Raw genomic sequence first — 22,806 nt, 5'->3', positions numbered from 1 at the left:
TTTTCTTAAATTGATTAATTATTTATTTTGTTTCTTTAATGCAATTTTTCATCAGCCAAAACCTATGCACGCTGCACAATCTTGTGAATTTCTTTGTTAGTCGCTCTCTCATACAATAAGAGTGTAACTAACACTTCTCCTTTAAAAAAAGATACAAGAATGGATAGAATAAAAAAGGAAAAATAATATAAGGAAAAAACAAAGATTAAATATAATGAATGACTTTATATGAATTCTTTTCTTTCTTCTCTTGCATTCCACAGACAGCCAAAATGAGGGCTAGGGTCGAGCAGAGATGCTTCATTAATGGAAGACTATCTGGTGTACTAGAAACACCACTTCAACCAATATTTCATAATCAGGTTGATCTAATGAAGACTTCCCTCCACTCAAGAGGGGTTTTACTTCATAGGTCATATGCATGGGAGCTTACTTGTAATTAAGTGTTCGCTGGGTTTCTTTCCTTCTTCATTAATTCTAACAGCAAGGGTTGTTGTAGTTTTTCTACTTGGCCACAACAGTTGGATCTATCGAACAGAAGAAAGGCACAACAATCAGTTTTTCAGCATATTATCTTCATGGCAACCCAAGAAAACGAACAAAATTCATGCTACATTACATGATGAAAACACGTTTAACTTTGGTAAGTAAAACATACCAATACTTTAACATTCAATAGTTGCCAAATTGTCCCCCGTCTCTTGGCCCAACACATGGTACCATACTTCCTCGACATTTTTGCGTTTACATCATCCTCATATTACACCTGCCTGGCCAATGTACGCAACATCTTCTATGTGACAAGCATGGGAGTTCAAAAGCAACAAATATTTTAGGCTTTTGCAGTGTATCACGTCGAAGTTGATATTCCTGCATCCATACACGAGAAGGCGGACACTGGATTAAAGTTGTCGAATCAAAAGATCCTCATGTCATGCAGTCGCTTGGAATTTCTGCAACACAATCCGCATCAACTTAAAAACTCAAGATTCATTCACGAGAAATTTCCTGTTGGCTGAAAACCTGAGCAATTAGAGAACTTCATATTGTCAAAAACTTTCTAGTCTGCTTTATGATGGATGCTGTGTTTCCAACTTCTTTACAATGTAACTGACGATGCTCCAGTCAAAACCTCGATACTGTAACCACCTAACAATTCGTGATTTTCGTGTCTCATATGGCACATCTCGACCCCGCAGCCATTGCTTGGAGGCCTGAACAAATAAACGTTCTAATAAAGAACTAGATATGCCAAATCTCAACTCCCCATCATTTCCATGATCACCATCCTCAAAAGTGTTTTTTGTTGCTTTCTCTGAATCTGCTCTATCCACTCCCTTTAGATGCAGTGCCTGATTCCATAAGATAAATCATGTATTGTAATAATACAAAATAAGAAGAATTAGCTTGAAATTTCGTATTTTTAAACAAATTAGGAAGAAGATGCTTTCAACTGTATAAATGTTTATAACAATCCAAAAGAAGGCAGCCACCAAAGTGCCTTGTAATACCAAGAAACGGAACCTTTAACAGGGTTTTCAGAATAAAACCTATGTAGATGATGTCATCAGAAGTTGTAAGCAGCTTCCCTCTACTCCCATAGTGATTTCAGAAATGCAAACTGAGTTTCTTACCCTATGTCAACAACGAGTCTGATGTGACAATCACTTGGCTGGTTTGAGTGACATGGACCAAAAAGATTTGATCCAATTATTTATGGTCCAATACAGGTCGGAATTAGTTTAGTTATTTTTGTACTTTAACCTTTTATTTTTTGGGGTAACCAGCATAGGGTTTGAGTCCGAATTTGAATTGCAAGTTGTTATTTTCAGTTTCAAATTCCAACTAAAAGACTTGTCATTTTCTTCTTTAAAACATGCTTGTAAAGCAGCAATAGATTTAGTGAATTAAATAAAATGTGGAATTTTTCTATTTGAAGGAGTGTGATTGTGCAATCTCTGTGCAATCTTTATTTCCTTCCTATCGAAAATTTTTGTTTTTCCCACGCAACCTTCCACCAACTCCCGTCCTTTCTTTCTGAAGCACCGAATTTAGGAAAAGAACACATAGTAGGAAATGCTATTGGCCTACTGTAGTAGGAGGAACAGAGACTGTTTTTGTAACTCACTGCAACTCATCGTCAAGTGCAATATCGAGATTGAGGAGGCCATGTTGTAGCATCATCAATATCAAATGTGCATACAAACTTCAGACTCCTATGGTGTACTTAATCTGCACAGTAGTGACAATGCTGGGTTATGGATCTCAGTGTCAACAATGCTAGTGATTAGGAGACTCTGCAGCTGTTATATTTCTGGTGGTTTCATTATCATTACCACTTGTTTCACCCCTTTGTTAGGCTCTATTTTCAGAAGGTTAAAATGAAGAAGAGACGGGCATACAGTTCCCCTTCTTCATTTTAAGATTCTTCCCAACTTGATTTTAAGGATTTGCCTCATTGATAAATGACTAAGAACAAGGTACTAAAATGTCGCAAAAATTTTCAGCACTGTGCAAATAATTATGACCTTCAACAGTTACATCCATTCATTAATATGCAATTGCCTGAGGGCGAAGAATATACAAAGACAACAACAATGACAAGAAGCCTTGTCCCAACTAAATGGAGTCGGCTATGTGGATCCTTGCCTTCAATCAACTCTATTTGAGGCCATACCAGATACAAGGCCTAAGCTATGCATATTCTTTTTCACCACCTCTCCTAAGGTTATCTTAGGTATGACCCTAGTTCTTCTAATTCCTTTGATCTGGGTTAAATTTTGTCAACAACTCTGATGATATCAATCAAATTTTCAAAGTTTAGAAATCCCTACATAAAACCAGAAAGGCTTATTTGACCGTCCATTAGAAGTATGAGTTTTCCAGAGGGATCAGCTTAGTTCTTCATGTTCTTTCTGCATAACATTGGCTTCTAACTCATTCTTAAACTAGGTCATGTAAACTAACTGATCTTTAGTTATCATGACACTAGAAGAAACTGTGCCAAATTTCTATGTTTCAGGATTTCTAGAGTTTCCACACTGCACCTGGCATTCTAAATCATTTCCTAAGGCAGAATAAGGTATAAATGAATGTCATACGATACCACACAGCTGCTACATTGAGATTTGAGATAGCATACCCAAAGTTCTAGCATTCAAAAAATGGTCCTCTCATCTCAAAGTTACAGTGTACCAATTCAAATCAAAGTCAAAATTCAAAAATTTTAACAATCTCTTACATTTGAATAAAGACTGGGCACACCCATCCCAGCCTTTGATGGTTGAGCCACTAGCTCCAGGAAAGCTGGCGGTGTGCCCAATTTAAACATCTGGTCACATCCAGTTTCATCTCACAACCCAATAAGCTTAAATACACAAAAATTATAATTATAATATAATTAAAAAAGAAAAAAAGAATATCCATTAGATACTAAGAAGCGCCTCAAATTTGTATGCTACACACAAGTAAGAAGAAAATTCCATGCAAACCCTCACTACACCTGGAATGAAAGATCAGTAAATGAGCATTCACTTACTTGCTTGATCCTCCTAGGCCCCCAAAATGATGAAGACCATCTAGAACGTGAAAAAGATTCTGCATATAAGTAATCATTGATCAACCCCCTACAAGTAACCAGAAAGGTTGTGAAGGATCATGTCAGCATGAAGATAGTCTTCATTGATCACAATCATTTTCAAAAGGAAAAATACCGTTATCTCAAAACAGAAATAATGGGAAGAAAGTCTATCTATCTGCTGAGGACAGTAGATGAAACATATCTATATACCTTCAGGGAGACACACATTTCTTTCCTACCCACTCTCAAAATGTCTACTGTTGATAAAGATGAAGCTACAGAACTTGTATAGTTACCAGTCTAGTCCTTATTATTCCCATGTTTGTCACCTAAGATGGTTGATGTGGTAAGTAGAGCATTCTCTACAATAGCTTGTCAAAGTCTACAAGGAACCACCTATTTAAATTATAATAACCACAGGTATAGTAGGGATTCTCTGTCTAAAGTGACTAGGAGCCATTGGGAAGTGAAGGGGAACTTGTTACACACCTACAGCGACAATCAGTTATTACTTCCTCAATTATATTCTGAGAAAATTTCTTCCCATGCAGTTTTTTTCGCAGCTCAACTTCTGTATATGCCCTGCAGAAGTATAAAGTACAGTTCAGATTGACAGACGTACAAATAGATTGAGAATGATAAATGACAGCAAGTGACTAAGTAAATGATGTGCTCTCAAGGATAGGTAAAGAATGGATATGCAGTGACAAAGAAAAATATATTAAGATTCACAAAGTAATGTGTCATATACTCTCAATTCTCAATTTTTTCAAAAGACCAATGTTTTACCATTCCAAGAGAATACAACAGTGAAACAATGTACCACCTCCAACAAAGTTGAAAGATTGAGATGAAAGTTCCAATCCTCGGTCAAAAACAACACTTCAGACAGTCAATCAACAGACATCCAGGTCACAAAAACTAATTTAACTCAATAGTCTTAAGTAACCGATTTTATTTATTTAATTTTATATATACACACCTTGATAGAGTCAAGAACATTTCCTAACCAGGATTTAACAACATTGGTGATGAGTTTCCTAGTAAGGAAAACCTCGGCAGTTCTTAATCTTTAAAAGTCTCTTACCTAATTTCCTGAGGGAATAGTATGGAAAATTAGGATTTTTTACTTATTTATCTTTTTTGGGGTGGGGGGCAGAGCACTGAATTGTGGAATGGTCTGAAGAGAAGTTAAGCTGCAAAAAGAACCCGATTACCACCGACAGTCCATAATGCAATGTATACCAAACAAGAAGAACACTAAAAGGATTTGTTGTAATAAGATAGATTTTCTTTACAATCTAATTTCATCATTTTTTCCTCTCTCTTCTGATGATGTTTAATCAGAAATGCAGAAAGAAGCACATGTAACATCTTTGGGGGGGGGGGTGATTTTGACCATCCAGGAGCCCTTGAGGGTAAGAAGTAAAGGAACCAACAACACACGAAATTACAAGAAGATAAGTATGAGATTTTATCACCTTCTTCCAAGTGCTTCAATGACTACTTTCTTGGCATTTTCTTTTGTTCTCTTGGCTTCTACTGCTTTCTCTTTATACAGATTCTTCCCAAAAGAAGTTTCAATTTCATCATCAACCGTTTCAAGCTCCCCGATTAAATCAGGATCAGTGACCTCCAATTCACTAATAGCGTCATCATTCAACTCTAAAGATTGGATGGTGTTCCCAAATGCTGAAGTTGAATTCACTATAAGAGGATGAAAACAAAGGAAATTCAGAAAATCACAAAACTAACAGTTTTAATGTGAAAGATTACGCATAATGCACATATTAAAATGGTAAACAACATGGTACATCTTAGACACAATGTGCAAGCAAGCAATACATGCACTGCAATGAAAGAAAAAAAATCGCTTGATGGGAAAATTTATGCAATCAATGATTTGTTCAGCCAAAGTATACCACTTTCAGCACGATAGACTCTGTCAGAAAAGGATGGTTGATCACGATATTCCTTATCCAATCCCAACATTTCCGGCACACTTTTCACACTTTGATCATCCCTCTCCCTTAAAGGTTTGGAATCCGAAAAGTTAACTTTTTCTTCCAAGCACTTCTTTGGAGGTGAAAATGGTTTCTCGCCAGCCTGACGACATTTCTTAGGAATGTATCTAACGGGTCCGGAGGATCCATAATCCCTGCAGCAGCTGATGACATTGGCTGTTTTCATCCTAAATTGAAACCCATATAGAGGAATCAGCACTGAATTACATGCTTTACAAATATTTGGTGAAGATCAGACATAATTTTCTGCAATACCCAGTAGAATTATGGAAAGCCTATACATAATTAGCAAGAATTGCATGGTCTAAAAACTTTTCGTCGAACATTAAACATCATTTTCCGCAATACCCAGACGATATGCAAGCCAGAGCGGAATTGTTCTAACGTTCTCAGTCCAACCTTTCCCCAAACCCGAACCCAACCTCCATATTTAAAAAAAAGAAAGCAACTTTCAGACATGTTCATTAAAGATATGCAGAAAGAGACATACCGATGCGATAAGACATGAAATCCAAGCTTGGCTGATAATTTGATGCAGAGGTTCCCCAACACAATCGCCATTTGATCCCTCCTTCTTCAGGCTTCAGGTAATAACCCTAATCAAAGCGGGAGTTTTGATAAGCTTATTAATTGCATTGGCAAAGCACCCAAGTTCTTTGTTACTCTGTACAAGCCCACTATAGAACTAGGATTCAGCATCAATACTTTCAGCCCACTTCTTCCTTAAGTTGGGTTGGGCTGGGCTGCCCATCATTAATTAGAAGTGGAATAGTTCTTGTGTTTGTTTGTTATTTTGGTTAACCTATGTGATTAACAAAAGAAGGAAAGGAAAAATTACAAATTTTTTTTTAAATCATTAACCAATATAACTGGATCGTTAAGGGGTTGTATAGTAACGATTCGGTGCTCATTTCTTGAAAATAGGCGAGTTATGCTTTTTCTTGTGTCATTGCCCGTTTCTCATTTCCGGCTGTTGAAATCTTGTATGGTTGTAGAATGAGCAGAAGGCGTGTTTCTGTGGCAAATAACACATAATCTTGTGTGGTATTCATAAAATGGGCACCTAAGATAGAGCTTAGTTGGAAATTGGAATTAAGATGGAGCTTAGTTGAGTTGTATCTATCTAAGAGTTTCAATTAATGGATTTCTTAATAACTCCCTAACCCCCCACTCCCAAGATCTTGACATTAAAGAGAGATCTAACTATGTATCAATTATGATTTATAGATGAAAAGTAATCACAGTTAATTTAAAGTTCGAATATGTGCTTCTCTTACACCTTTTATCACACATTTAAAGGTTGCACATATCTTGTGTGGTATTCACACATGGGCACCTTCATCCTTGTTGGAAATTTAGACTTAGGTACTTGCACCTGGCTCAATTAATGGTAGTGAAGAGATGTGAGGAAAACACAATTTTCTACCCATCAAAATAGAGGATTCCAACTTCCCTAAATCCACGATGAAGAAAGAACCTTTGTCCATACAAGACTCTTCATTGGATAGCCAAACTTATGTTGGACCTTCATTGATTGAGGTAAATGTTAGTGTTGTGGCCAACCATTTCAGAAATCAAATCGTCAACGAGTCAAACACAATAAAAAAGAGGTCAAGAGTACGGATCTCCTCGGGTCGGGTTTAAGAAAGAAGGAATATTTAAGATGTTTGGGCAATTCTCATAATTTATACCATCCACGATTGTTTACAGCATTTCGAAAGACAAAGTAAGCTAGAAAAATGGATTTAAGAGACAAGAAACACACATTTAGCAAGGTGGATCTGTGTTTCAGGTGAAGACATCCATAATGTACAGATGAACCTCAAGGTCTGAAATACGTTCAAAGCCATACAAGAATTAAAAACAAAAACAAGGAAAGGTGACCAATAAACCTAAGAGATTAACCCTACATGCAGCTTAATTTACAAGAAACTTAAGGTTGCTGGTTTCCATTTTTTTTTCTCTCTCTCTCTTGTGTTTTTTGGGGGTGAAAACTGGTCAAAACAAACCTATATGAATCCCAGAGACTTAATCATCATTGATCGGCATCATCATCTCTGTCACTCAATCTTCCATGCATACAGAAACAAGCAAAAATCTGGTGATGTTGGAACACTCTGTGTAGAGAAATATGAACAGCTACTATCGCCACTGACACTGCTGCTGCCATCTTTGAAGTCATCAAGCCTATATTCAGGTGCACCTGGTTTGAATATGAAGACACCATGACCTAATCCATTGCTACTAAACAGCCAATCATGAACATCCCAAAAGACTTGAACTGGAGTTTTGTTCACTATTACAGTTTCATTTCCCCTAAATTTCCATTGCAGGTTTCTAACATGGATCAATACTATCCCATCTATGCTAATCCACATTTCAGGATCTCTTGGCCCTGTTATTGAATTCTCTACCACGATATCATGTTCTTTCTTCCTTTCATCAAATTTAGCTCTTGTGGTAAAGCTTTTCTTACCAAATACATTATCTTTCTTGCAAATTAACTCTGCATCCATTAAAGAAGGTCTTGATTTTGTTCTCTTGTAAGCTTCTTTCTTGCATTCTCCCAATAACAACCCAACTTCTTCATCTGAAACCAATGCTACATAATAGTCTCCACTTGGTTCTGGGGTACCTGAAAATTTTGCAGAACGTAAATCCCAGAAAACATCTACTCGTTTTCCACTCACATTAAATGATTTTAATCCCTTTTTACTCCAGAAATGCCATGGCTTGAGATCAATCTTGCAGGTGTAATTGATTTCTCTTTCTCCAGGTTCATCTACTGAGATGTGTAGAGATTGGTTGATGAGATTCTTGCACCATGTAACCGTAACATTGCGACACATCCCTGCAATTTTTGTCAGATACACACACGTAACTGTGCATTGTGTGGAGGATTTGTTCGTAGTTGGGTCCTCTGAGCGTCTCTCCCCTGAAGTTCCACTTGTTGAATCATTAGAACGCCCTATAGTTTGATACGACGTTTCAGACTTTTTCTTTTTCATTGAGATCTTATCATCATCGAACTCGTGACCTCAAATATGGCAAACAGAGGAAGAGGAACCAAATTAGGTGAAACAAAATTAAAGTTTGAAGATCATAAAATAAAGAAAATTTATTTTGGTTGGAATACCTGATCCACCATGGATTGCTTTGTGGAAGATGCTGTAAATCATGGTGGCATGCAAGAAACTTGATTAGTACGTAAAACCCATAAAATAAAATCAATTTTTTTCTAATCCTTTCTGGGTCAGCTAGAGGCCTGGATTTCTGATATAACCATGGATGCTTCACACATAAACTGTATGGGGTTTCCAAGATGCAACTTTGCGTGTAACAAAGGATGGACTAATTCACCAGAAATTGCAGAAAATTACACGTTAACTAAGCAGGAATGGAGACTATTACAGTGATCTGCTACCAATCTGAGAACAACGATGAACAACAACAATTATTGGAGAAGAAACCATGTACATCTGCGTGAAGCAATGGGAGAGAAATCCATGTAAAATTTGGAATTCACTCACAGAGTTTGAATATTCTCCTTCTTCTTCGTTCTTGTCGATCGTTCGTTGTCTGCAGAATGGAGCAGAAACCGGAGAACAGCTGGAAAAAGGAATTACTAATTTCTGTGAATGATGAAGAACAACACAAGAGGAGAAGGGATTGGCTTTGGATGAAAAGGCTTCTCCTCCATAGATTGTAATTAAATTCCCGAAACAAAGGGATTAGGAAGAGAATTACAACTAAAAACGTTCTTTAGTTTTATTAGATCAACACTCCAAAGAAGCAGGGCCCGTGTAACTAATTTTTCCAACTTCCATCCATTCTTTTTCTCATAAAGAAAATTTTCTAACTCACTTTGTCCAAATACAGGTAGGAACATCTTTATCCTTTTATTTCTCTCCCCTTATTTAGTAAATTCCTTGTCTATGTAGTTGGGATCCTCTAACCGTCAAGGTAGTGATGCTTTATCTATTACACATTAGGGGATTTAGGTGCTTGTGGTGCTTACTTTTGGATGATGTCACGTGAATTCTATTAAATCCTCATCGCTCAAAACATGGTTTTGTTTATCTAAAAAACCAGGTTTTGTTTTACTTGATTTGGTTAAATGTGTTCATAGGTGTTGAGCTGCTAAAATTTAATAAAACTCACGTGGGTACATTTAACGGTGGATATCATAGGCACCACCATGTCAGAAGCACCACTGTGATCGCATTGGATAAGCACAAGATACAATTTTACCTTGCTAATTAGATGAGATTTCAACTAGGTTGACCAAGTCAGATATTTGGCAATGGCATTAGCACGGAGAAGTTGTAACTTGGAAGCTATCTTCTTGTTTCCCAACTAATTTGGTATGCTGGAGGACATAATCTTGATTAGCACACGTCAACATTCAAGACTATTTTTGGCGTGCGTTTATCCTTCATAGGCTCAATTGCACCAATTCAATTCTTACCCAATTTTCTCTTCACCATTTCAAAAATTCCAGCTTTGACAAAAATTTGATGATCCAAACGGTTCTTAGCTTCTTACTTTCCTCTTACTTGTAAACACACCTTTTCTGAATATAAAGGTTGCGTTTTGTTGTCGTAGGAAACAGAAGAAAAGATGATAGCTGTTTGTTAAAAGGTTTGTTCTTTCATCCTTAAAGAACAAACTGATTGAAAAGGTGGTCTAATGAATGGTTTTTGCAGAACATCTAGGACATGCTCTATTAAAGGGATAGAAGCTTGATAAATTGGTCTCGACTCAATAGTGATTCCTCAAGACCACCTCTCACCCCGACTTCGGTTGCAAACGGATTTCACCTTGCTCTCCTCTCCCGCGTCTTGCTCAAAAGTTAGATTTTTCAAATTGTGGGCTCTATGAGAAATGCTTCTAGAATGGTTTCATCCCAACGAACAATATTCCAACATACGAACATTAAAAATGATTTTACACAAGAACCCATTAAACACATACTAATAGTTAGGGTTTAGGGGACGACCTTCCATGGGACCTCCACACCACCCATCCACAATATGTACAATTTTCAAACCTGAACTGTACTTGATTTCAAGAACAATCATGTATTAAAAATCACTTTTCATTACCCAGCTGACTTGAAAGTGGAAATTAATCTATAAACCATGGAAAGAACCTTGGAGGACAAGCTAGCAATACCACTAGAAGCATACATTAAGGACCTCAAAGAAGAAATTACATTAATATATGATGCTCTGTAGATATATAATTTACACACACTAAGATATCAAACTGCACTGCATAAAGGGGTGGAGGTAATACATTATAAAACAAAAAGGCCAAATGTTGAATATTATCAACTCCTCACCCCTCCTCCTTTCTCCCACCCAAGAAAAATAAAACTAATAGAAAATAAAACATAAACACTAGGGTTATCGCCTCTTCTTCCTACTTAAAGTGCATAATGAAAACACCCTCTGTCTCACCCTCTCTGTCTCTCTTTACAAACTTGGGGGGAAATTCAAGGAAATTAAGGACTTAGCTTCACAGTGAAAATTCAAGGTAAACCTGAAAACTTCCCATGCGGGGAAGAGAGGCTTCTTTTTAAAGCAGACATGGAAATGTTAGTGCTTTCCTTCCCAATGCAAATTACACCGGTTGGTTGCTTGTTTTCATGCTTCCCTATCAAAGAAGGCTCTGCTGCCTGCACTAGTGCTCTGCAAAAACAGAGGGAAATGCTATTTTTATCAGAACAGCTTAAGAAACAAGAATAGAAGAAAGGTCATGTTTCCCTCCTGCCCAACACAACTTATACAACTAAATAATATAGATTAATATCTATAGCCTGAAAATACTGGTACACATGATGTCCATGCAGAATGCTGCAATTACTCGGATGGGTCTTAGCTCATATAGCACCAGACACCTCTTTGAGGTAAATATTCATCCCAAAAACCGTAAACTATTGAGTGGAGGAACTCAGGGGTGTTTTGACGGGAATGAAGGCCTCAGAGGTAACCAATATGGGATTATTCTCTACATTTCATATACCATTAGCACACTGTTGAATATATTGTCCATATAGAGGCAATGTGGGACTATTTTCCTAGAACTTAAAGAACAACTGATTTACCTTGGTTCAAGATTTTGAGAATTTCTAGAGAAGTTCTGCTGAAACTTTTTCGTTCTCCAGCTACCATTTGCTGGCAAAGCAGTAACTCCATTCTCGTTTTCTGACTCAGAAAAATCGATTGTTTGAGCCTCATCTACCTTTCCTCCCAAGTCCATTTCAGAAATTAATGTCAGTGCTGCATCAGGCTTCTGTGTGGTAGCTGGAAGCTGATGCTTGATCTTAGTTTTAGGCTCATTCTTGATTTTTCTAATACCACCTTGCCTGACATTGAGTGCTTGCTTAAGCTGCTCTTCCTGATGTTCCAGGTGGACTTTCCTCAAGTTGGTCCTATGGAGGCTGTAGATCGCATCAGTAATGTTATCCTGCTTTAATGGCTCTTGTGGACCCCAAAATTGTCTGGAGTTGCTGGCATCTGATGGGATCACTGGCATCGCAGCAACCGATTTGGTAACTGCTACTCTGGCTGGAAATTGTAATTTCACCGGTGGTTGATTATCAAGTGTTTCTTGCTTCATTCTACTTCTAATAAGAGCTCCCCTATCAGTGGATAAAGATCTCCGAACCGGAGGGGATGGTGATCTTGCTTTTCCAGGGTTAATGGCACTCTCTTCACGATGGAGGAACATCTTTGGAATTGGATCCTTTTCTGATAATGCAGAGGGAAAACGAGATTTCCTTTGCTTCCCTGAAGAACAGCTTCTGGCCTACAAATCAATGTTCACTGCTAAATAAAGACCAAACTTCTAGAGATTTGGATGCAATTGCTTAAAGAATTTCAAGTGAATATAAACACACCTCAAAGCTTCTAGTTTCATCCACAGGCCGCTGACTTATTTCAGGTTTCAAGCTGGCACTGATACCATTTCTAGGTAAACGCAATGGAGAAGCTGTTCTGAGTTTTTGAGGGTCCATACCTACCCGACTATTCCCTGCCTTCATCTGTTCCAGCTCAGCTTCCTTTCTCTCCAATGCCAATTTGAGGTTTGCAACCTAAATACATTGATAACAACAGGTCCAGTAATTATAAAATTTTGATTTCCAATCACAAAAAGCAGTACTTCTAAGTTCTAACAATGGACAAACCTCTTCTTTCAGTTCTCTAATTTCACCAGTTTCTTTATTAGCACGGGCAGCCCCCAGCTCTATTGAAGCCACCCTCTCAGCAAACTTAAGTGTGCTAATTGTCTCCCCAATGGCATTAGCTTCAGGATTTATATGCACAAACATCAAGGTCTTTGCTTGACCACCTAATCAAGAGAGATTAATTAGAATAAAGAGAATTACAAAGAAGAAAGGGCACCTCCATGCTGGTGACCAGAATGGGTCTCATCTAAGTTCTCTCCATTACAATGAAAATGAAGTCATATAATGAATAACACCCATCTTATATGTTCTAATTTTCAGAAGAAAATATATCAAGATCCATCTGGAATGTGGTCTATACGGATAGACAGAACTTACAGGAAATTATTCCTGTGCCCCTACTTTCATATAAAGTGGAAAATAGCTAAAACAGATCGAGTAGATTATTACCTAATGAATCTTGCAACACTTGAGTAAGCTTGCTATTTCGGTAAGGAACATGTGTACTCTTCTGTGCAAGAGCAGAGATAACATCTCCAAGAGCTGAAAGTGATCTGTTGATGTGTTGAGCTTCTTTTAATCTTTCCCCCACTGCCTCAGATTTATTTACTCTCTCACTTCCAGCTAAATCTACTAGATGAAGGCAGCCACGGAGGATAGATCCAGAGGTCAGTTCTTTCCCTTGGACATGGACTGTTAAGACACTTCAGAAGGCCAGCAAAACATACAAAGGGATTGGTCAGCATCATAGCATATGAATAGAATTAGGAGGAAAAAAGACAAGAAAGTCTTACCTATGAGAACGACTGCTCCTCTCATTTAATGCAGTAGCACCCACGGCACGATTCCGTTGGCCAATTTTCATCAACTCTAGAACATCTTTCGTACATTTAACAGGAACCAAGCTTGCATCAGGAACATTAAGGCCGTTCAACTGAGAATTGTTTCTTATATCTAATGTGCAAGAAGTCAAGGTGCTGACAGCAAATTTGTTCATGGGACTTAAAGCGTGCAACCTCACTGATGTAATTTTATTATGTTGACCAATGATGTTTCGGCAGAAATGGAGTGAACTTTGCTGGAATGATAGTCATTCAATTCTGTAAGCCACCCAACAAAAAAGGGGGGGGGGGTGAAGATTATCTATAGCAGAAATAAATAAACTACAAAAGGATATCTTCTGTTAGAACCATCAACAACCAATAGATCCCTCACTTGTTCATTGTATATTTCAATCATTTGAACACTGACTTCATATTCAATAATATCCATCCTTGCATTTGACATTTGGAATAAATCATTCAGTGCTCGATAATTTACACCCCATGTCTCTTCAGTCATCAAATCAGGTCCACTCTGAAATGCGAAACCAGGCAATATCAACAACTTCAGATTCAATAAGCACTAGACTGGTATCCCATGGTAGGGAACAGAACATTTTGTATCTCTGCAACTCTCATCCATTGTCAATTGCTTATTAACCTATCTAGCTTGGATTGGATCCAAATCTTAGCCACACAAATACTCTGCATATGAGTCATACTTATACACTACCTGCTAAATTGAAGACTTCTCAAAGGCCCCAAATCCATATCTAGGTCTACTATGATATGTTTCGTCCTACCAAGATACAACTGAAATCTTTAAAGGTCAGGTTTTGAGGGCCAAAAGCTGAAAGTGATACGGATCAGATTTTAGATACGGCTCCAACATAGGTCTTAGCTAATTAAGTATAAAATTATTCAAAAATGAAAATTGCAAGGAGTTGCGCTTCTATTCTACATGAAGTTCATCAAGATGGGGAATTTGGGTTACAAAAAAGTAAGAAAATAAAAATAAATAAAAAAACCCAGAAAAACCCCATGGAAAATCTTCATCTGAAAAAAAATCATCAATGAAAAGGACTAGGATCTACCTTCGTTCACAACTGAAATCTTTAAAGGTCAGATTTTGAGATCCAAAAGTTGATAGTGATGCACATACGATTTTAGATATGGTTCCAGCGTAGGTGTGAGCTTAATTAACTATAAAATTTTTCTAAAACGGAAAATTGCAAGGAGTTGCACTTTATTCTACATGAAGTTCATCAGGATGGTGGATTTGGGTTCTAAAGTAATTTAAAAAATAAATAAATAAATAAATAAATAAATAAAAAAAGAAGAAGAAGAAGAAGAAAAGAAAAAGCCCACACAAGATATTCATCTGAAAAAGAAAATCATCAGTCAAAAGGACTAGGATCTATCCTTCGTTCTAAAGCATATTGACCAAGGATGGTTCAACTTGTGATCGTGGTTTTATCCGACTACAAATTCAACTAGCCACTTTTAATAAATGTGACTGATGAGATGATGTTTATTTATGTCAAAGGCTGTTCTGTCATCTTATTCACTGTAGAGGAATGAAAACATCATCCTTGTGTTCTAATGTGCAAAAGGATTTTCTAATAATCAAAATATCTTTAGGGGGTTATGTAGGCAATTCTTTCAAACTCTTGGGAAATATAAAAAAAAAACTTTTAGAAAAGAACTTTCTACATTTTCAGATGAATGCTTATAGTTCATATTACCATTGTATATGTCTTTCCAGATCCTGTTTGTCCATATGCAAAGATGCAAACATTGTAACCATCTAGAACAGATTTGATCAATGGTTGGGTGTCAGCAAATACTTGCTCTGCAAAACAAAAGCACACACACACGAACACAATTAGTTTGTTGGTATATGAGAATCGTGAAGTATAAAAAACCAGCAAATTGGAAAACAACTCCGCACATTAATCCCATGCAAACATAAGATACCAGAAAGCTAGTCGTCTGCCTACATAAATTGTACCTAAAACAATGAGGAGAAATAAGTTTGGCATATATTGCTCTGCATATTCTTTGAAGGTTATCTAAAATTAAGACTTTCTTTCTTGCTCCATAAATATCTTAAAAGAAAAAAATGATAAATCAACTCTTCTCAATTGCCTAAATTTATTTTTCTTGTTCTATTTTGATAAATAAATTCTTTGCATTTCTTCTTGTTATAATGACTTCAACAATAAAAACCTCAATCCATAACCTTAAATTTTAAGAACTTGTGAACACTTATTAGGAAACAGTTGAAAGAGATCATACCCTGTGTTGCATTGGTTCCAAATACTTTATTAAACGAAAAAATTTTCCTTGCATCTTTTCCCTGCTTATGGGGATTCACAATCATGATATTCCCGTTTTCTCCAATATATTCTACAGTGGACTGCCCTGCAGATTGCCCTGGCAAGAAAGGCCTCACTCTGCAGTAAACCCTGATGCTCCCTGTGAAAACACATGATCCATGAGACCTCACATCTCAAAGAAAGAAAGGAAAAAAATAAAGTGTTGGGAAGATGGAAGATATTTTTACCTTTTAGATCTTGTACTAGATTGTAGAGCATACGATTTTCCTCTAGAACTTTATGGTATGAAGAAGAAGCAACTTCAAGGCCCTTAATGTGATGCTCTGAAATAAGAAAGGAAAACAGCATAAGTTCTGGGAATGTCTCGGTCTGGTAATCCTGGTCCAGCACTAGTATAACAAAGAACATCTCAGAACAGAGTCCAATGCAAGTGATTTTCAGCGCTGCTCATGTGAAACCTTGGCCCAGCATGGATCCAATTATAGAGTCTATGACTTCAGATATGCAAAGTATCTACAAATAATCTCTCTAGACAGTCCTAAGTTTGTTTGCACATCAGAATTTTCAGGGTTGGGGGTAATGTCAGTGAAGTGAAGTCATATGGTCCAATGCTCACCAAGCCTTTTGAGATCATTCTCCCAGTTCAATTGATCCTGCTCAACCTCAAGTTTTGTCCTTTGGAAGACTGACTTTAGCCCCTGAAAATATCCAAAGAAAAAGAAACTGAATGTTATCATAAAAAGTTCAATAGACATATCCATTCATTTAAAAATCTCCATTGGGACTAGAAGACATGTCAATATGATAACGCAGCTAACGCAGCTAACACAGGGAATATATATTCTGTCTATGATAATTATTAGACCAGTGACAACAAGAGCAACAGGTTCAGTGTTCTGCACCACATGTTTATCACTAAAAGATGAAAGCCATCAACCTAAACTTCTGGAGCGAATTAACACATCTATCATGTGAAAGGAAGCACCATTATCTAACAAAAATTGATCTCAGAAAATAAAGTATAGCATCACAAAAGGATCTTATGAAGATCTGCCCCTATTTTTCAGACTGTCTGTAAACAATAAAGTAGTTGGCATTCAGAAATATTCAGTTAGGTATGTCCTAGATTGCCACCCAACAAAATTAACAGCAGAAGAACCACCAATCATTAAGATCAAATGGTAAAAAACCCAATGAACTGCATTATAAGAACATCAGAAAATTAAACACTAGTACACTTTCAAGCCAGCTGAATAATGTTTTCCATATGATACTCAACCTCAAGTTGTTTCTGTTGAAGATCTAGTCGATCAAGATGACTGGCATTCTGGATACTGTTGATTGGTGCTTTGCCAAGTTTTCCACCACAAATGCAGAATCTAGAGAAATCACTTGAAATCCCACTTCTCTGCAGAAGATATCTTGAAATTGCTTCTCTAAAGTCTTCTTTTGATACAGAACTATTTTTAGCATCCAATATTTTCTTCAAAAGCATTCCAAGCTGCAGATATTGGAAACAAAGATACAGAGGAGTTACATTATATAAATCTAACTGAATAGTTGGAAAGTTCAAACATATCAGGGCACAATTCCATATGAATACATTTTCTACTAGATCCGAATAATAAAAGATACACAATTATTTCAAGTCTGATTATCTTTACTGCAGTTACCTGATTGCTCTGTGAAACAAATAGCTTAGTAAAATCCTCAACTACCTTCTTGAGCACTGTATCGATGAGCTACAAAATTTCATCAGTGTATGATATTAGATCTTGCATAATCTCCAGTTAGGAATAACTAACAGTTTATACTCAACCAAATGACATAATAAAAAATAAATGCGGGTGCTAGGAAGAAATAGAAGTATCCAACTCTTCCATATTCTCTTTCAATTGGTCTGTTGATTCACTTGGTAAAGTGAATTAACAAATGCACCCAAAATCAGCCTTACTCATTGAATATTTGCCAGCCAAAACTGTAAGACTGTAGGTTACTAGAGGTTCTAATCATTGGTGATGCATAGTGCAAGAGAGTAATTTCATGAAAAATGTGCTCGTCTTATTTTTTTTATTAATAAACTTCTTTAGAAATCTGTCCCAGTGCATGAGGCTCCCGCCGCTACAGGGTCTGGAAGGAATAAATATACTCAGCCTTACTCCTACTTCAGAAAAGGGAAGGCTGTTTACAAGTTAACAGGTTACATCAACAAAATTTCTTTATCAACTGAAAATAAAGACATGCAGTGAGCAAGTAATCTGCTTGGTCTTCTGTTGCAGGTGGAAAATCTCTCGTCAATGTCATTTTACATGGTATTATGTGGAGATTAATTTCAGGTTGATAAGTGACTCATTGAAATTGAACTGAAACCAAAATGTATGAATTGTAATGCAGGTCAAATGAGATTCTAAGAGAGTACAGGCGAAATAGGGGAAGGAACTTACCTACCATTCCATTCAAAGGCAACTCTCTAATTGCATTACATTCTGTAAGATAAGCTCTCAGAAGCTCAAGCCCAAAGCGATCAAAGAGGAAAGCAAGAGCATCTGCTTCTTCAGATTCTTCGAGTGAGATCTTACTAGAAAGATGCAGATACTCCAGGAGTTGTTGGTCATGATTCCCATTTTCAGAGTCATCTGATGACTCATCAGTACTTCCACCATTAATCAAGGAGGATGGTGAGCCCTTAGGCAATGCAATAATCTTTACAGTGCCACCATACCTCCAAACCCCAATTCCACCTGCAAGCTTCCACTCATGGTAGCCTTTAAGACACAAAATGCAGTCTACCACTTTACCTGATGAGCCGCCCTGCAAAGAAAGGTTCCCAAATTTCAGACAACATATAATTACTGTGGGCAATGAACTGCACAAGAGATAAACTATGCAAATAGAAGTTTAACAGACACAAGAATAGAAAAGCTGCATCATACTTCCCCAAGACGTTTTTGACTCAAACCTAATTCTTTTCATCTTGCGACTGTTGGATATGGTAGTCCGTCAAATTGTTGTCACATTGTCCAGTAGAAATTTTCTTTTTTTATTAGAAAACTATTACCAGTCTGACCTTCCCTAATCTAATGATCTACTTTTCCCATTCTTAATTTTATGTAGTCAGGTACTAATCCTACAATGAGCAAGCATCTAATTTTCTATGTTTAACCAAGGGTAGCTTGTCAAACACTTGGCCAACAATGTCAATCTGAGGAGTACTAACAACATGAACAGGGATGTTTATGAGTACTATAGATCAACCCTCCCACTGACACAGATTTAAAATGCGAAAACAAAAGGTAAAAATTTAAGGAGACAAAGTGAAAGGGGGAGTTCATAGAGTCCTTGATCTTTTTTGTTTGTTTTGATGACATTTCTCTTTCATTTTTGGGATTTTATTTGAATGTAAATAAATGGGATGATAAGAAACAAGAGATCCTGGAAGGTCTAGCTTCACCGACACAGGAACATGGAACATTGTGAAATTAGAAAGTAAAAATTTGCATAATGCATCCAGTGTAGTCTTAGTCTCTTGGATTTTTTTTTCATAGCAAAGGTTTCAGTTCTCAGCCTGCATGCATCATTAGTTTATTCTTAGTAAGCAAAGAAAGATTTTGAGTCATGGCAGATCAATAAAACCTTCTCTAAGTCGGATGCTTCAAATGTCAAGAGCTTCATCTCTCCAACTGCCACAAGAAAATTTCTCATGTTCTCGAAGTACTGGATTGCTGATTGAGCCCCACCATCGGTTGATTGAACAGTAATAACAGGACTTTCTACAACCTGTTGCATGAAAATATATCAACTTCAAGATGTGAGAAAATTTTGAAATTTAGGGTGGATGTGGATTGGGGAGGGGAGAAGAGGGGGTGCTGTATTCTCTGACTAAGGTGATGTACAGAATCTCCCATTTTTTCTTATAGAAAATATTATACAGAAGCTATCTTATATATCTAGAAAACAATACAGAAATGTAAATCTATTCATGTTTTTACCAGTTCAATGTTAGGAGACGTGAAAGATTTTTCTTTATATATTTTAATATAATAAACAAGGGGGAAAACTTTGTGAGAGAAATGCATGTAGTTTAGCAGTTTAACTAGGACACACAAATAGATAAGTTCTTATTAGACTACCTGTATAGACTAAAGTCCTCCTTATTTTACTCTGAGGAAAAGAGCATGTTGTCTACTTGTGGAAGCTGTCATGTATTGAGCTACGTGTGAAAATAGTTAGAAAATCCAACCGTTGAACAAGAAGGGGATGACATGTTCTAGTCTTTCTAGATTGGTCACACATTAATTTTCAGAAAAAAACTCTCATGCAAACCTGAAATATTATTGACTTCCTTCCCTCGTTTTTTAACTTACCAATTTGTTTTTCAAAATGCAAGGAATCTTCAGAACTTTATAGCCAACTATTGTGTATCAAGAAAAAACTAATTTCCTGAGGAGAGTAATTGGAGATAGACAAATAGATCATTCAAAGGATCATCACATTTTTTGTGTTACTACATATTTTTCTTTTTCTAGTGAAACCAAATTCAGGCCAAACAAACATGCCAATTAACAAGGCCCCACGAAGAAACAAATAGTTCTTGTGGCGTCAAATCTAAGCCTATGGCATGAAAATATTTTCAGTTTTAATAAAAATTACAGGAAAAATAAATAAAGGAAATTCAGGTAAACTTCCATAAATCGAGGGAACTCTTGTTCATCTATTGTGACTTCAAATATTAGTTCGGGGGAAATGGGGAAGTGTCAGTGAAAGGAAAGGAAGGAGTAAGAGTTAGTGGAATGAAATTTACCTTGGGGATGGCACCTGGATTGACTTTGTTGAGGACATTGCATAGAATGAGGCCGTTGCGCAGTTCCTGACAGAACTCCTCTTCCGACGGTTTCCTGGGCAGTGCTTCGAACGCACCTTGATCCATCTGTCTCAGCCATTCTGCCGCCTGCGATCTTCTGAATGCTGTCACAAGTTTTTACCAAAACAAATATTCAGATTTTCATCCCTTCTCCAATTCTTCCATGAACCTCGGGTTTAACAATCCCATGGATCTGGAGCGTATAGGGCCATGGTTCAATAATTTGCTATCTTGTGATGGTTTTAAATTTGATTTTACTTTAGACTCAGACTTTTGCCATCGCATGAGCCCCAAACCTCAATATCCTCTGAGGAACATATATCCGTACTAGTTAATAGCATTCAGTTCTTGACCGTTATGCATTTTCATAATAGTTTATGATCCTGATTCTGCTTCTGGGTATAAAGCGAATTTACAGACCAAGAAATTAAGGAAGAGTGACTTATAATTGAGATTGCGTTCTGAAAGAGAGGGAGAAAAAAATCTGGAAGGTAAATGTTAATGCCAAAGCCTATAATTCTTCATATAAATGTTAAATGCTTCATCAAAATTTCAAAAAATAATAATAATAATAATAATTATCAAGATCTACAACAAAGTTAAAAAAAAAAATTTCGGTATATGTCAAGAAAAATAAGAGTTTAATTACTATAATCAAACAACAAACATCTTAACATGTTTACCAACCAAAGCTGGCTGGTTTATATATGTTATCAATTATGTAGTATAAAGATAAATTAGTCGAAATTAAATTATATACAAATTAATTAAATAAAGCGAATTTGTTATAAATTTTGTGTATGATATTCTTTGGTAGTAGGTTTTGTCGTAAACCATAGTTAAATTTATTATCTCCATAGAACCAGTTCAGGTGACATGTTTTACATGTTAACTCTTAAATTATTGATTTTTTTACAGGTAGGATTAAGTTATAATGTTCACGACAACAAAAGGAAAATTCTTAAACTATTAGTTATTAGAGAGTACCATCTGGTTTACTAGTTGTTAGTGAGTGGATGCAGAAATGCCGGAGACGTGTAGAGAGAAAAGCAAGCACTAACTACTAAACAACTACCTGCTTCCTCTGCTTTTCTTTGAGCCAATTCGTCGTCGTTGATAACTTCATCGGCAATGTAAGCGTCTTCAGAATTTAATCCTTTCAGTCCTGGTCTCAGATTCTTACAAGGAGAAGTGAAAATGGAAATGCAGTTGGCGTCTCGCGGCATCTTTTCAGTAGTTTCTTTAGAGATGATTTGTGTCTTTAAGAAACTCCTGATCCGAATCTGTACTCACAAAAACATTCGCTCCAGAATTCGGTAACACAGAACTTCACTTTAAAACTAATTTTCTTAAAAAGTAAAACATAAACAGAGCCGAAATCTGGCAAAAACTACTCTGTTTCAGCTTCAACGATTCTACAGAAAATGGTTCAAAAAGCATTATGTTCATAAATGATGGCTAATAGCAACGGATAACATAAAACTCATATGATCGACAGAATTAAGTCACAAAAGGAAGATCAATGAAGGAAATAGTGGACTAAGATAGCTTTAGTGTTGAATTGTTTGATCGGATAAAGTACAGAGTAAGCAATAGTTTGTCTGAAACAGAAAACTCCATACAAGAACCACCGTGAATTTTGATCGGAGAAAATACAGAGAAATAATTTTGATCAGAAGAAAAATGTTAGGTTTCGTTTTGAGTTGCAGTTAATCGATCTCCGTACCTCCGAGGGAAATTTAAGTTCTTTGGATTGTCGTAGCAGACCGGAGAAGTGAGAACCACCGTCGATCCTGGCTGCCTAGAAGCGGAGAAGTGAGAACCACTGTGGATTCTGACGCTATGTTGAAGGCGATCTGGAGCAGAAAGCAATAACTGAAACAAGCTTCCCGTGTACTCTGAAAACGAAGAGAAAGAGCTTCGCAATGGAAATATTGAATAAAGTGCCGCTCAAAACTACTCTTTTTTGAGTATTTGAGTTGGGAGAAA

General features: G+C 36.7%; 3 protein-coding genes across 4 annotated transcripts; all 3 read right to left on the bottom strand.

Moving 5' to 3' along the window:
- Positions 1–64: 64 nt before the first annotated feature.
- On the bottom strand, positions 65–6,193 carry LOC149003914 (regulatory protein RecX family protein). Of its 2 annotated transcripts, XR_016175525.1 has the most exons (7): positions 6,095–6,193; positions 5,503–5,771; positions 5,062–5,287; positions 4,070–4,162; positions 3,539–3,626; positions 659–1,352; positions 65–527 (listed from the first exon to the last, which is right to left on the bottom strand). XR_016175525.1 is itself a non-coding variant. In XM_089168155.1 (6 exons), exons 1-6 carry the CDS (start codon positions 6,163–6,165, stop codon positions 1,071–1,073), a joined length of 1,029 nt encoding a protein of 342 aa, XP_089024281.1. In that variant the 5' UTR covers positions 6,166–6,193; the 3' UTR covers positions 65–1,070. The 2 variants fall into 2 exon arrangements, 1 of the variants encoding a protein (XP_089024281.1); XM_089168155.1 differs by having other exon boundaries at positions 65–1,352.
- Positions 6,194–7,664: 1,471 nt separating this feature from the next.
- Positions 7,665–8,818, bottom strand: LOC149003913 (uncharacterized). The gene is made up of 2 exons (XM_089167653.1): positions 8,741–8,818; positions 7,665–8,641 (listed from the first exon to the last, which is right to left on the bottom strand). The coding sequence occupies exons 1-2, from the start codon at positions 8,781–8,783 to the stop codon at positions 7,665–7,667; spliced, it is 1,020 nt and encodes a 339-aa protein (XP_089023779.1). The 5' UTR covers positions 8,784–8,818.
- A 1,842-nt stretch (positions 8,819–10,660) lies between these two features.
- On the bottom strand, positions 10,661–22,806 carry KP1 (kinesin-like protein 1). Its single transcript, XM_089167969.1, has 18 exons — positions 22,544–22,806; positions 21,893–22,100; positions 20,758–20,921; positions 19,590–19,733; positions 18,405–18,767; positions 17,630–17,698; positions 17,236–17,457; positions 16,573–16,654; positions 16,184–16,279; positions 15,916–16,095; positions 15,363–15,469; positions 13,974–14,152; positions 13,591–13,755; positions 13,247–13,500; positions 12,797–12,960; positions 12,509–12,703; positions 11,714–12,417; positions 10,661–11,297 (listed from the first exon to the last, which is right to left on the bottom strand). The coding sequence occupies exons 2-18, from the start codon at positions 22,041–22,043 to the stop codon at positions 11,138–11,140; spliced, it is 3,399 nt and encodes a 1,132-aa protein (XP_089024095.1). The 5' UTR covers positions 22,044–22,100; positions 22,544–22,806; the 3' UTR covers positions 10,661–11,137.

Source organism: Hakea prostrata, chromosome 9 (assembly GCF_041222555.1).
Source record: "Hakea prostrata isolate BN-2017 chromosome 9, UWA_Hpros_2, whole genome shotgun sequence".
Classification (NCBI taxonomy): domain Eukaryota; kingdom Viridiplantae; phylum Streptophyta; class Magnoliopsida; order Proteales; family Proteaceae; genus Hakea; species Hakea prostrata.
Note: the sequence above shows the minus strand (reverse complement) of the source record. Positions and strands in the feature narration are given on the sequence as shown.

Coding starts and splice junctions, on each gene's coding strand:
- LOC149003914 (XM_089168155.1), bottom strand. CDS start 6,165: ATGGCGATTGTGTTGGGGAACCTCTGCATCAAATTATCAGCCAAGCTT. Junction 5,772..6,094: donor TTTCATGTCTTATCGCATCG/GTATGTCTCTTT, acceptor GTTTCAATTTAG/GATGAAAACAGCCAATGTCA. Junction 1,353..3,538: donor GGCCTAGGAGGATCAAGCAA/GTAAGTGAATGC, acceptor TTATGGAATCAG/GCACTGCATCTAAAGGGAGT.
- KP1 (XM_089167969.1), bottom strand. CDS start 22,043: ATGCCGCGAGACGCCAACTGCATTTCCATTTTCACTTCTCCTTGTAAG. Junction 19,734..20,757: donor ATCCAGGTGCCATCCCCAAG/GTAAATTTCATT, acceptor TTCATGCAACAG/GTTGTAGAAAGTCCTGTTAT. Junction 16,096..16,183: donor TCTAGTACAAGATCTAAAAG/GTAAAAATATCT, acceptor GTGTTTTCACAG/GGAGCATCAGGGTTTACTGC.
- LOC149003913 (XM_089167653.1), bottom strand. CDS start 8,783: ATGATTTACAGCATCTTCCACAAAGCAATCCATGGTGGATCAG. Junction 8,642..8,740: donor AGCAATCCATGGTGGATCAG/GTATTCCAACCA, acceptor GCCATATTTGAG/GTCACGAGTTCGATGATGAT.